At 35.2% G+C, this 14304-nt stretch overlaps 1 protein-coding gene across 1 annotated transcript; it reads right to left on the bottom strand.

The window, feature by feature from the left end:
* Nucleotides 1-2989: 2989 nt before the first annotated feature.
* On the bottom strand, nt 2990-12879 carry LOC115954510. The gene is made up of 4 exons (XM_031072377.1): nt 12402-12879; nt 3611-3757; nt 3390-3494; nt 2990-3257 (listed from the first exon to the last, which is right to left on the bottom strand). The coding sequence occupies exons 1-4, from the start codon at nt 12477-12479 to the stop codon at nt 3105-3107; spliced, it is 483 nt and encodes a 160-aa protein (XP_030928237.1). The 5' UTR covers nt 12480-12879; the 3' UTR covers nt 2990-3104.
* Between the last annotated feature and the right edge of the window lie 1425 nt (nt 12880-14304).

Here is a 14304-nt window from a genome sequence, read left to right as displayed (position 1 = left end):
GCACGAGTTAGTAAGAACAAGAAACTTACAAAAATGAGGAAAGGTTCCTCGAACAGGCTTTTTATGCTAGAGATAGAGTTGAATTTGGACGAAAGTTTGACTGAACCCAGGATATGTGCGCTAGAACTCTTAAGTGCAAAAATGAGGAGACAAATCAGTTCCAAAAATTATTTATACCTTCCATCAAAAGTAACTGCACGAATTTTCCCGTCCATAAAGGTAAGGAAATCTCCATCGTTAGATTACCATCGCACCGTTGAACGTGGGAAGCACAAAGCCGCCCGCATTTAATGAAAACACGTTCCACCTACCAAGGCTCCAAGAACGTGTCTCGGGCAGACGAAGAGTCTCTGGTACTGATAGATGACAAGGATTGACAAGCTATGACAGAGACTTGATGTCATCAAAACCCTCCTCTCCACCCGAGAAGCCGGACAACAGGATTTTGAGGGGCTATTGTGGGGCCAGAGAATTTGTGATCCCGGCCCACTTTCCATTAGGGCTCAAGGCCCGCGCCGAGGAGAGTTATTGCCGAGGACGTTCAGATGGCCTAGAGATGCAGCCGAGGATGACCCTATCCTCGGCATCCCAAGGCCTAGGAAAGAAGAACGACATGTCATCAAAGGTAGCCCCCAAAGCGCTCCCAGAAGGAAAGGCGAGTAGAATAGGACTCGCACGGGGGTACCGTGAGGGAACGGTTCAAGGAAAAGACGTTATCTCTGCATTGAATACGCCAACAAATGCTCTGGTCACATTGATAGGAAAAGACCCCTAAACAGTGTGGTTTCGGTTATTGCAACTAACAGAAAGTGGGGGAAGGCGGCTGATGGGACAAGAACTCGAGTAGTCACCTGCCTAATCAATACATGGAAGGTCAGGATCAACTGAGAGGGGCTATATAATGTAAGAATTCATGCGCCAAGGGGGGGACTCTGAAAAAAAAACCAGAGAGAGTCTGGAAAAACCAGAGAGACTCTGGGAAAAACCATAGAGACTCTGGAAAAACCAGGGAGACTCTGGAAAAACCGAGGAGACTCTGGAAAAACCAGGGAGACTCTGGAAAAATGATGGGAACCAAAGGTAAAGGGAATAAGAAGAACATGAAGCACATCGAACGAGGTCTAATGACTGGAGCCGCTCAGACCATGCCAAAGAGAAAGTCTTCTTGGACAAACTTAGTTCACCTCTGTGCGACCGCCATGATTACCCTGATTAACCACTATCCGATGACCAAGGCCTAGCCTTTTAGCCCACTCTCTACAAATGTATTGTTTAGGCCTTTTAACGTTCGAACCCAATAAGCCAATTTGGGGTCGCTACAAATTGAGTCCTTACATTAGGGTTTTGGATCTATCACTCCGGACCGAGAGTGAGTGAGAGATGGACGTGGAGAGGTCTTCGCTGTGCAATTGCGTGGTGAACTTTCTGTTGGAGGAGAGGTATTTATTGATGGCATTCGAGCTACTCCACGAGCTTCTAGACGATGGCCATGAACTAGTGAACTTTCTTCTTCTTCTTCTTCTTCTTCTTCTTCTTCTTTTCTTCTTTCTTTTTTTTTTCTTTTTTTTTTTTTTCAGATTTTTCTTTTAATTTCGAATTATTAAAAAAAATTTAAAAAAAAAAAAAAAAAACGGCATCGTTCAGTGGGTTTAACGGCAATAGTAACAGAAGCACTAACGAAGCCTTGAATTGACAAAAATTGAAAGTTAAAGGACTGAATTGACAAAACTGAAAGTTAGATGACTGAAATGAAAAAATGTGAAAGTTAAAGGGTCAGTTTTGCATTTTTGCCAATCATTTTTTATAAGGGAATAATCAATCTATTTTTTTTAAAGGAAAGAATCAAAGAATTTAATACTTAATTACAATTTTTTTTTTTTTTTACAATCAAATCAATTTAATTTTTTGTTTTGTTGATGGAAACTTTTTTTTTTTTTTTAATTAAGGCTTCAAATAGTTTTTTATTTTTATCTTTAATAAAAAAATATCAAATAGTTAATTCAAATTTGCTAGACTATTAGAAAAATATATATTTAATAAACTAAGTTTAGCACAATTACTTTAAGTAACTTAGTGGTTGGGAGAGTTCTTTTAAGAAATATCTCTACAATATCTCAAGATCAATCCTTCATACACATTCTATATATTTTTGTTATAAATTCTAAGTTATTAGACTGGATAACGGGTTGGGGCAACAAGCTAGGCTACCCATAAGCCTCAATAATAATAGGTCGGGCCGTCCATTAGCCTGATGGGCTGCCGGGTTTCTAGGTTGGGCCATGAGCCATGGGCTATTTGATGACCCTTATATCACTCCAATTGACCAACATTTCCTTCAAAGTTATACATGTACGTGATTCAAGTTAAAAAAAAAAAATGAAAATTTTAATTCATAAATTGGTTACGTGAGCTTTGAGCCATACGCTAACTAGCCCATGGCCCATGACTTGGCAGCAATAATGCAACCAGCTCATGACTTCAATTCCTTCAGTTAAAAAATGTTTTTAACCATCAAATTAGACAGCCCCAAAGAAAACCACTAGTTCACTACAGCAATACCAGCTCATGAATGCCAGGCATCTGCCATTTATTAATCATGAGTGCAGAGTGGATTTCCTTTTTTAGACCATCATTTTTGCCAATCTGCACATTAAGGAAACAGATTGAGGATTTAACTTTATGGCCATCTATTGAGGTTTAGTCCTAAACAATAAACATGCTTGAGAACTTGGCACTGACAAGAAGTCTCAACGAATTGGTCATAGGTGACAATATGCATAGTTATAACACACCTCAAAATGTTCTAACCTTATTAAATTTTCCATTTTACATTATAACTTCACAGTTTTCAGATCCTGAAATAATATCAATTTTACTTCTAACATTATCAAAGATGACTAGAACAATAAAAAGGAGTGGGGGGAGGGGCATTAGAAGTCTATATATTCAAGACTCTTATCTGAATAGATTTAACTTTTAGTTCCAAGCACCAAAAGCCATTGAAATGTCTCGAATGGTCAAAATCAAGTTGAACTGAAAACCAGAACAAACATAAGCAAGGTACAGATGTTTACAAGTTCAGCATAAGGAAAAACATAAACAACTCATTTCATGATTATGCGACGGACTATACAACTCCGTCGATTATGTCCTGCTGCACCACATTCACTGCAGTGTGGTGGTTTCCTTGTTTTCCTTGGAGATTTGATGGGGCCAGCTGGAGCAGCTTTAGTTGGTCGAGGTTTAGGAAACCGTTCCTGAAAATTCCATGTAAAGAAGAAAAAAGAAAAAAGAAAAAAAAGGGTGAAAGATTTAAATGAGAAAAAACATTGTCAAAATTTTGTAACGAATATCAAGATAATGGGTGGATAAATGTTGAGTAAAAGTACCCATTCATCAGTCATGGGCATGGAACAACTCAAACAGTTATGTCCAAATTCATCACAGCGGCTGCAGTGTTGCTTGAGCTCTTCTTTTGTAGCTCTCCTAAGTGCCTGAATATTCCAAGAATTAGTACATAAGGTAAGAAATAAAGTTAATACAAAAGATACTGTATGAATTGAAGGAAATATTGAGGAAAGTAAGCAGAGAAATTGATAGTCAAACATACCCATTTGCGGAAACTAGCTGAGAAACAAGTCAAATTCCCAACTTTACCACATTGGCCACATTGTCGATTAGCCACTTTTGGATCATCCCATTGGCCCACATTTATACTATACAGACGCAATGGAGGTAGTTGAGAATCGGTGGATCCCTGATAATTTTAAAAAGGATAAGTAGAGTGCGAAATGGTAGAGAATAGGAAAAGAATATAAAAAGGTTAAAAATTTGTATGAAATTAGTGGACAAATGGCAAGGAAAAATCATTCTTGTAAGCTTCCACATCTAGCATGTATGTATCTCAATTCTATGTGACAATACACATAATTCATCAAACTGCCTACGGCAGGTAAAAATTGGCTCCCCACACTAGTTTTTCAAAAAAGCAATCTGTTGCAGTAATCATACTAATTGAAAACCAAGTACACACAATATAGACTTCATGTTAGTTATGCACAGCACTAGCTAAATAAATTAAATTTATGTGCAGGTATTATCCAAATGTATAGCTTAAATTTAAAACTCCCTATGATTATTTTACATTTTCATAAGAATAGCCCTCATAGTAATTTTATACAAACAAGCTTTGAGCAAAAGAAGACTACTCTCTACGTTTCTTTCATTCAAGCGCCTCATGGCTCTCATCTACCTAAATGAATTTTTCAGTCACTACATATCAACTTTTTTTTTATAGGTAATAGAGATTTTATTGAGAAAAAAGTAACATCGTGTTCACGATGATGAACACTCTGTACTTGAAACAATTACAACAAATCAAATAGAAAAATTAGCAGATTCTAGGAAATCAGAAATGGAAGTACAACGTGTATAGCCCCAAACACAAGACCACTCAAACAAAGTCCCAACTAACAAAGACTTCAAATAATCTAAAGGCCTCTCCATATCTTCAAGTACGGGTATCGTACTCCTGCCAAATCAACCACATTAAACAAGCTAGTACCATATTCCAAATACTTGAAAACTGTTTCCCCAACAAATTCCTCCATGCAAAAAGTAAAGAAACAACCTCCTTTGGCATCATCACTCACTAAATCCCAAACATAAAAAAACTTCACTCCACAAAGCATGAGCAAACAATGATGTCCACGGTTTCCTCATCACATCAACACAAGCAATGCCAATTAACTAGGGGCAATCCCCTCTTAACAAGATTATCAATGGTAAGAATCCTATCCCAGGCCGTTGTCCATAAAGAGAAAGACACTCTTTTAGGTGCCTTTATTCGCCAAATACTCTTCCAAGGGAAAGAAGCATTAGGAGGATCAAACAAAAAATTATAATAGAAGCACACATCATAAACTCCTGACCGAGTCAATTTCCAAGTCAAATGATCATCAACCTCACCCCTTGGCAATTTGGTATAAAGAAGCTCAAAGAAAGTATACACACCCTCTAACTCCCAGTCATGAAAAGCACAGTGGAATTGTAAATTCCAGCTCCGACTTCCCCCTCTGAAGCATAAAAAACCAAGTCAGAAATTCAAGCTTCTTTAGACACACAACATGCAAACAGATTGGGATAAAGGTCCTTTAGAGGAATATAAAAAAATAAAAAAAATCTCCGCACCTGCTCTAATATTCTTCCACATGCCACAGCCATGAGTCCCTCTAACACTACATAGCAACTATTTTGAAAAACGACCATAATGTAGTGGTTAGGTACTTTAAGAAGACAACCTGATTGGGTACTTTGAAACAAGACCTATGTAATAATGGTGTAAAATTGAAATAGCCTTGTTAAATTTTTACATAATGAAATTTTATTGAATTGAAGGGAGAAACCCGAGTACATAAGGAGTATACAAGGGCAACGCGACAAATTAAGACCTAAAATCACAAAGATTCAAGAACCCTAAAAAAGAAGAACAACAACAATCTCCCATACTCCTCAACCGATTAAACAAAGATCTAAGAAAGCAGAGTTTCAAATGAAGCAAAGATGCTTGAATCCCATCAAATGATCTAGCATTGCTTTCCTTCCAAAAAGACCAGATTAGGCATAGCGGGATAGCATTCCACATGTGATATCTTTGATTGCCTTTGAAGCTGCCTCTCCAACAGGCTAGGAGATCTTTCACTGAGTAAGGCATATAACCCAGGAAAATACCTTCTTTATTTGATTTATCTGAAATTATGGGCTCCACAACAACCCTTAATTCTGTCATTTCTTTTCCAAGTTACTTTATTCAATCCATAAAGTTACTCTACATTAATTTGAGTCAGTAAGTCCTGAGGCTCCATTTATAATAGTAAACTCCTTGTATTGTAATCCCTAAGTTTAGCTGCCACAAATATTCAGCTGCTAAGCACTTTTAAGTCTTATGAAGGATGACCATCACAATCTTTGATTTAATTTTTAAATAAGGAGGACCCTTTTCTCAGCTAATTTCAAGACTGCCCTTGTCAACTCTGGCAATTAAGGATTGTAGGTGAAAACCTTTCAGCATTTTAAATACTTCCTCCATCTCTTTTGTTTCTCCACCTTAAAAAATCCAACTTTTTAAAAGGAAATCATTTAATGCATTTCTATCAAATAAAGAGGTATAGGCGTCCAACATGACCCTCTTTAATTTTAATTCAAAGAAAGAGAAAGGAGAAGAGGCACTAACATTTTCAATAAAATAAAAGGCAACATTAGTAAATTTATTCAAATTATGCTCGTTAACTTTTCAAAGTGGACATCTCGACATCCCAAAAAGAAACAGCGGACAATAAAAATGGAATTGAAGGAGTAACAAAAAGCCACACAATAAAAGAATTTTCAACCAACACATTCATTATATTTCAACTGACTTCAGTTTGTTTTCAAACAGTAGAGTTCCATCTTACTCATCTGCTAGAGATGATAGGTTTAACCATCATAGCACTACATTGCAACCTCTACTAGTGGTTCAATGGTCCAGTGTTTCTAGTAAATCAGACTCATGACTTTTGATGACAATGTTGATTAACTATACATCCACCTACACACTTCCAATTATAAAAGACCTAGCACTCTGACCACCAAGCTTTACAGCATGATGACACATATTGCAACAATTGAAAGAAACTGGAGTGAAGCTTGAATGGAAGCAGAGAAAAAATTCATATAAAAAGGAGACTGGCCTTATTTAAATACCAATGAGCTCTAGCTCAACTGACACCTCCTTCCCTTATAAGTTATAGGTGAAGGGTAAAGTCATGGGTTCAAGGCCCATCAGGTGCTTGTGTAACTTACCATTCAATAAAAATAAAATTAAAAAAACATACCTTCTATAAACAAACTATTGTACATAAATCAGCACATTTACATTTAACGTGATAATTATGTTGAATATCTTGACTCTATATAAAATGGTTACTTACCAAATAATGTTTGAATAGTTGATTCATCTTTCTCACCTAGTAGCAGGGCCATATGTAGAATCAAAAGGCAAAAACTGTAATAGCAAATTTTACTCTTCTAGTTTTACTAGTAACTTAGACTCATTCACCTTTAATAGCAGTTCTCAATTAATTAAAGCTAAGAAACGTGCATTACAACATGCTTCCACTTGTAGTAGTAATATGTTTTAACTATATTACACCACTTACTTTTGATGATAATATTAATGAAACTAAAATAATACAATAGCACATGCCACCATGCTTCGCAGCGTGGTGAAAAGTGTTGCAAATGTTAAAAGAACTGGGACATCATTTGAAAAAAAAAAAAAAAAAAGTATAAAAGAAAATTTGCTTTAGATTGGATCTAATTTTGGTGTGAAAAGGTCCATTTAGGCATATAGGCACAATTTCATTGAACTTGTTATTATGATGAATACCTCGACTGCATACAGTTCAAAACAATATGCTTGGGATTCAGGATTGATTTTTTTTTTTTCCTTAACTTACATCCTCAAGAGTTCCATCTTTCACACTTCGTAACTATTATACCCTGGCCGGTAGCCAAAATTATGACCATTAATAGAAGTTCTACAATTCTAAAGTTTCTAGAAAATTATACACTCGAATTTTGAAACTTGATCTAAATGAATTTAAAATATTTATAAAAAGGTAAAAAGAAAAGAAAACAACAACCATGCCCATGCTCCTATTGGTAGTGGTCTTAGTGTTTTTACTAAATTGAGACCCACTATTAATGATGGTGGTTCTTTAGGAAAATGAATTAAAAAAATAATAATAACGCATGTCTCAATGCTTTTCAACGTGGCAACACGCATTGCTAAAGTTGAAATGAATAAGAACATAGTTTGAAACGAAAAGGCATAATATGTTTGAGATAGAGCCTTGATTCTTATACACACAATAGATATTATAACAAAATACTCTCATTTAAATTTCTTGCTCTCCTACTTGGTGGTAAATATGTGGCCGATCCTGACTAATCTATTAAAGATCCACAGCTAACTCCAAAAATTTTGGGACTAAGGCTTTGTTGTTGTTGTACTTGGTAGTATGATATGCTTTCTTTTGATTCATTATTTTTTCCTTTTCTTAAAATTTTTATATTCTCTCCCTTTCCTCTCTTTTCTTTTCAATGTATAGTGTAAGAGACAGGTAGACTTATACTTCTTAAATAGAGTCATTACTTTCCATAGAGGTTCATTAAGAAGTTGAAATAAGAATCGTTACTTTCCATAGCGATTCTTTAAGAAGTTAAAGTAAAAAAAATAACGCATGCCACCATGCTTTCTAGCATGGCAACACGCGTTGCTAGAATTAAAACAAATTAGGAAATAGCTTAAAAGGAAACTAAAAAGCATTTTAGTAATGTCAACACATATTCATATCATATACTTCAAATACTAAAGTGGTGTCGATGGTGGATCCATGTGAAAATGATGTTACTTTAATCATAACTTGCCACCGTAGCAAGTTGTGAAAAATTTTAATACCTCACATTACACTACTAGAAATTAGCGACATTTGTAAATTGGAATCCTTTTAGATCCATCTTTATGTTCTAATTGTCCTTTTACAAATGTTTCAAACTATGATATTCTTTTTGGTCACTAGATAAAAAGGTGAAAGGTTAAATGTTTCCTATTTGTTTGCGTAAAGTGGTATCATTTGTTCTTATAAACATTCATTTAATTGTTGAATGCATTTTATGGAAAGGAAATCATATAGTAAACTATCTTAAGTTGATGATATTATTATTAAAAGCATTTCTTTAATCATTTGGATTTCAATTTCAGCCCTTCGTCCATTTCTAGAGTTTAGTGGCATTTTCTGATTGCCTATGGATTTACATTTACTTGCGTATGAGTAATATGATACTAACAATATTTAAGTATGATGTTATAGTGTACCTCACCTTGTTTACTATTCCTTCTAGCATGACTAAACAGCTGGAGAGATTACAGAGAAACTTTTTGTGGGGCACCTCAGATGAAGAGTTTTAAGTTCTCTTTGGTGGCACCGTATGTTCTCCTATTGCCACTGGTGGGTTAAAGATATGAAGTTTAGGGAGTTTTAATCCAACCCTTTACGTTAAGTGGTTATGGTGGTTTGGAACTAAGGTAACTCATTTATGGCAACAGTTTATTACTAAGAAATATGGGGAGGGATGGGGTGGTTGGACTTTGGGATTAGTTAGGGTACCTCATGGCTGTAGCTTATGGCAGAGTATTAGGGCAGGCTGGGACACTTTGCAGCAATTTGTGTCTTTTGAGGTAGGGGATGTTAAAGGTTTTGGCAAGATGTGTGGTGTGGGAGTCATTCTCTTAAAGAGTTGTTTCCAAACCTTATGCTTGCTCCCTTAATCAAAATGCCTCATTCCATTCAATTTTGGATTGTCATGTAGGAGCAGCAGGGCAGACCTGGAACATGAGATTTCATAAAGGTTTTCATGATTGGAAGCAGCCAGTTCTTTCTTAGATCTTCGGTACTACAATATTCCTAGGAGGGAAGGGGTGATGGGAATGGAAATTGAAAAGGGAGTGGCGTCTTTTCTGTGTGCCCTTATAATGAGTTTATTTGAGGTGCACTGACAAACTTTTTCCCTTAGAAGAGAATCTGGTGTGCTAAGGCACCTAAGAGGGTCTTTTTCTTTGTTTGGACAACCACATAGGGAATGACCCTTTAGTGATATGTGCTGGTGTAGTGAAGAGACGGTAGACCATTCGTTGCTCCATTCTGAAGTTGCCTTTGATTTATGGAGCCTAGTTTTTAGGTTGTTTGGGAGCCATTGGGTGTTACGAAGGAGTGTGATCAACTGGATGGAGATTTTGGTTTGGAAAGCACAATTAGGCGATTTAAAAATTGCACCATTATTTTTTATGTGGCAATTGTGGAAGGAGCACAATGATCGTATTTTTAAGGATACAATCAGTTCAAAAAACTAGCTTGAAGTCTTGCTAATTTGAACTCTGTTTAATTAGACCCATGCATGGGGTCTCACAGGTAGTATCACTCACTCTACTGGATTTCAAAGAATCACTTAATTTTTGGAATAATTTAAGTAATTCTTTTAGATTATGGTGTGCTCAAAGTCATGAGCCTGCCGTGACTTATTTTATTAATAAATTATTTACTTATATAAAAAATAAAAAGTCTTATTATTAGGGTTTCTTTAATTTGTTGCTTAACACATTTATTATTTAATGATGATTTTCATATTAAAAATAGCACATTGCTCTCTCTTGGGGCGATGAATGCTAGGAAAATTTAATATGAGCATGTTTTTAACTAATAAAGCTTGCAGTCCTAGTTTGTTGGAACTTGGAACACATAAGATTTCATTAGCTTATGTGAGAAAGCTTGTTAGGTGGTAATTAGTATTGCAATTTAGATAAAATGGAAAGCATCCAGTTTTCCATTTTTAATTCCAAGAATCTTGATTAGATTTTCTTATGAAGTGAACACTTTTCACGTGTTGAATCAATTGGATATTTACATTCTACTATGTCCATTAATGTCGGACCATTCTTGGCCCTAACATTGAATGTCATAATAGTCCTTCCACTTTCCAAACACCATGGAACACGAAGTCAAATTTTCTCTACCACCCTAGAACAAAGCTTCATAAAATAAAGCAAGCTTAAATTATGAAATATCTGTAATGCGAAGCGAGTGCAGCATGCCTTTACTAATTCAAAGATTATGATCATACAACAACAACAACCAAGCTTGAGCCCCACATTTTGGGGTCAGCAATGGATCCTTAACAGATTAATCAAGGTTGGCCACATGTAATCTAGGTGAAACTCCTAACATGTATCTATAGTGGAATCATTCATAATAGAGTGACCAAATTTTACGCGCTAGCAGTCAACCTACCGCAAACCTCCTCCTTTTTCCGGGTTTGGGACCAGCTGTGAACAAAATATATGACACCAAGCATAGACATATGTGGAGTTATTATTAATCATAAAAATTATTTTTTTTTTTTAAAAAAAATCCTTAAAAAACAGAATGGAAGGACGTTAACTACTCTATCAACAATAATTAAAACAGTTTTCCTAATTTAATATCTAAGTGCAAGAAAATGGAGATCCAAAAGCAGTAAAGAAAACAAAACAAAACTTGGCATATGGAAAATGTAATATTACAGGAAGGGAAAACTGAACCTTGAGTGATTGACACAATGCTTCTAGAAATATTATATCACTTTAAGATTCTCTATTGTAAAATTTCCTTCCAAATGCACTCAATAATGTACAAGATAACAAAAAGCACCAAGGATACCTACTTTGCACAAATAAATTGAATTCATTCATGTTTCATTTATTTTTATGGCCATTAAAGAAGGTCATCGCACATAATATCAACAAAATGACAACCATCACAAAAGTATGAATTTAAAAGGATTCAAAGCTCCAAAGATCACTGATTCATACCTTACTGATGAACATAAAGGGTCAAATATGAATGAGGTAATAATTTTTAATGACCTCAATACCTAATGCATATCTCAAGAAACCAATACATAGATGAAGCCCACTTCACATCTTGAACAACCAACACATAATGATCAAGTTTAATGAACATGAGTTAATATTTCAATAAATAGACAGTTGGATCAACCAAGTCTCTTTCTAAAAAAGATTTCTGATTTTCAATTAGTTGCAAGTTATATCCAAATTTCTTCCAGTTTTAGCAATACACTTCGCATGTAGGAAAGCAACGTGGCATTTGTTATTTTTCACTTTCAATGTTCTCATACATATATACGCAAGATTTCATCCCAAGGAGGGAAAGAGGAGATTAGAACTAGTGACCTCCATTTCATGAGTCGTAAAATTGCCGCCAACAGAATTTCCATGAAGTTCTTTTTTTTCCTAATCTTAAATCTGTGAATTCATTACTCATGTGAGGGGAACCAAAATGGTCAATATCTCAATACTTAATGCATATCTAAACGAACCAAAACAGATAAGAAGCCCAAAGACATTTTGACTATTTCAGTCAATAAGCAACCAAAAGAATCAAATACCAAAAACATGCACGAAAATAATCAAAAGGGTCAATAACTGAACTTATGCAGTCAAATTCACAATGATCACAAATTTGTAAGATAGCAAGAAGAGAGAGAGTACCCATTTCAAATTTTAAACTATTCTACTTAATAAACATAAAATTCAATAAATTCAATAACCAAAACAGACATGTAAAAATCAGCAGAGTCTACAACTCAACCAGTACACTTAATCACAATTTTGTGAAAGAACACGCCCACAGTATATTGAATAACCAGTAGCATCCATAACTGAATTCCGCTACACAAAATTCACAAACCTAAAGTACATATCAAATTCCCATTATAAAAAATTTAAGGTAAAGTAGTAAGGTTACCACGGATTCAGTATCAGACTCCATCTCTTCCTCCTTAACCTCAGTGGGCATCAAATTCTTTGAATTCCCAGCAGCCATTTTCCTCAAAAAACAGACCAAACACACAAAGTACCTCTGAAATGTATTTGCTTTGAAATCAAAAGGCAGGCTTTTTCTGGGCAAAAGAGTTTATGGGTTTGTAACTCAGATATGAACAAGAAATTAAATGGGGTTCGAGCTGAAAAGGAAATTATGGGTCTGAGACCACGTGTCGCCATTTGGAGTGGAACCCAGAAATCGTAACTGCAAATTTTGAAGAGAAAAAAGTTTTGATTCTTTTTAAGAGTTAGCACCTTGAATCAGCATGAAGAAATGGACAAAAGGGAGTAAAGGGTGTGTGAGGTTTGCTGGGTGAGGCGGTTTTTGGGTTCTTGGGGTACGTGCAAGGTGGCGAAAAGAAGACACAGTGAGAGAACTGAGAAAACCAGCCGTTACTGGATTTCAAATATGGTAGGTAGAAACAGATACGACATCGTTTTGGCTTGTTAAAGAAGGTAAAATGCCTTTTGAGGATTTGGCACCTTTTTATTTCACAACTTGTATTGTCAATTCAAGGCTGGGTGGGTTTGTATTTCTTGTTTGGGAGATTTGTAACCATATTTGAAAATGAAAAACTATGGCAGTATTATCTTGCCCATAAAAAGAGACTTTAAAAAACTATACATAAATCAATAAACTAAATCATTAAACGAAATTTAGAGGATTCGAAGTTTTAAATCCTAGGTTTTTTTTTTTTTTTTTTCTTCATAATCTTAAACCCTAGGTTCTTCCCATGAAAACACTACTAGGATAACTTACGAGTCACAAGACTCTTGGCAATTCAAGTTCAACTTACAATACCCATTTATATTCCACTATCTTGATTAATTTTTAAATTAGCAAATTAGTGAATAATTACCCTCATAAAATATTAGGACATTTGAAATGTGCTCTATAAGTAAATAAATAAATAAGCATTCAACACTGTAACATGAGATTAATTTGGATATTATTGAACATTACAAGTTAAATTTTTTAATTAGATTGTTAATTACTAGTTTAAATTACACATTGCATTTTCCCCCCTAGCTAAATATAAATAACTATAATAAACCATCAATTAAATCCATCTATTTTGACAAATTCCTTCTAATATCATAATTCATGTAACACATATTCTAACATTTTAAAACTCGTCAAATAACAAGATGCATTAAGCAACTGTAAGGGCACAATTTTGTCCACAGCCCAAAATGACTCAGACAATGACCCAATAAGTCCACTACAATAGATTTGTTAGAGAATGGGTTGGATATTGATCACATAGTAAGTTGAAGTTAATCACGATGAGACAAGAAGCCAATGAAATGATTAAAACAACAAATTATGAAGAAAAGAGGCTCCTCGGTCAAGCCCGAGAAATGTCTATTTTATATATGTGGGTTCCTTTCTTACTTATACAAATATTTCAATTCTTGGTTACAAAGTCTTCTCTCTCTTTTCCCTTTTTTCCGATCCCCCACATATGAATCTTCATTTTCCTTTTGTATTTAGATACAAATCATCTTAATCCTATACTTGGAGGGGTGAGATTGCATTCCTAGGACTTCTATCTCATCCAGAACATATTAGTAAGCTTTTATCCTGCAATCTGACCTGTGCTACCACTATTTATGGTCATTTCCTCATTAATGCGACCAGAGGAGTAGTTGTCTTGTATTTAATGCAGAGAGAATGGCTTCTACACCTTTCTCCCTTCATCATTCTCGTAACCTGTGCTGAGTCTGCTTTCTTTCCTTTGTGATATTTTGACTTCATGCACCTCACATAACTAATGCTCATCCCCAAGGTCAACTAATACTTGTACCCGCGGTCCGAGGTGTGT

This window comes from Quercus lobata, chromosome 8 (genome assembly GCF_001633185.2).
Source record: "Quercus lobata isolate SW786 chromosome 8, ValleyOak3.0 Primary Assembly, whole genome shotgun sequence".
NCBI lineage: Eukaryota > Viridiplantae > Streptophyta > Magnoliopsida > Fagales > Fagaceae > Quercus > Quercus lobata.
Note: the sequence above shows the minus strand (reverse complement) of the source record. Positions and strands in the feature narration are given on the sequence as shown.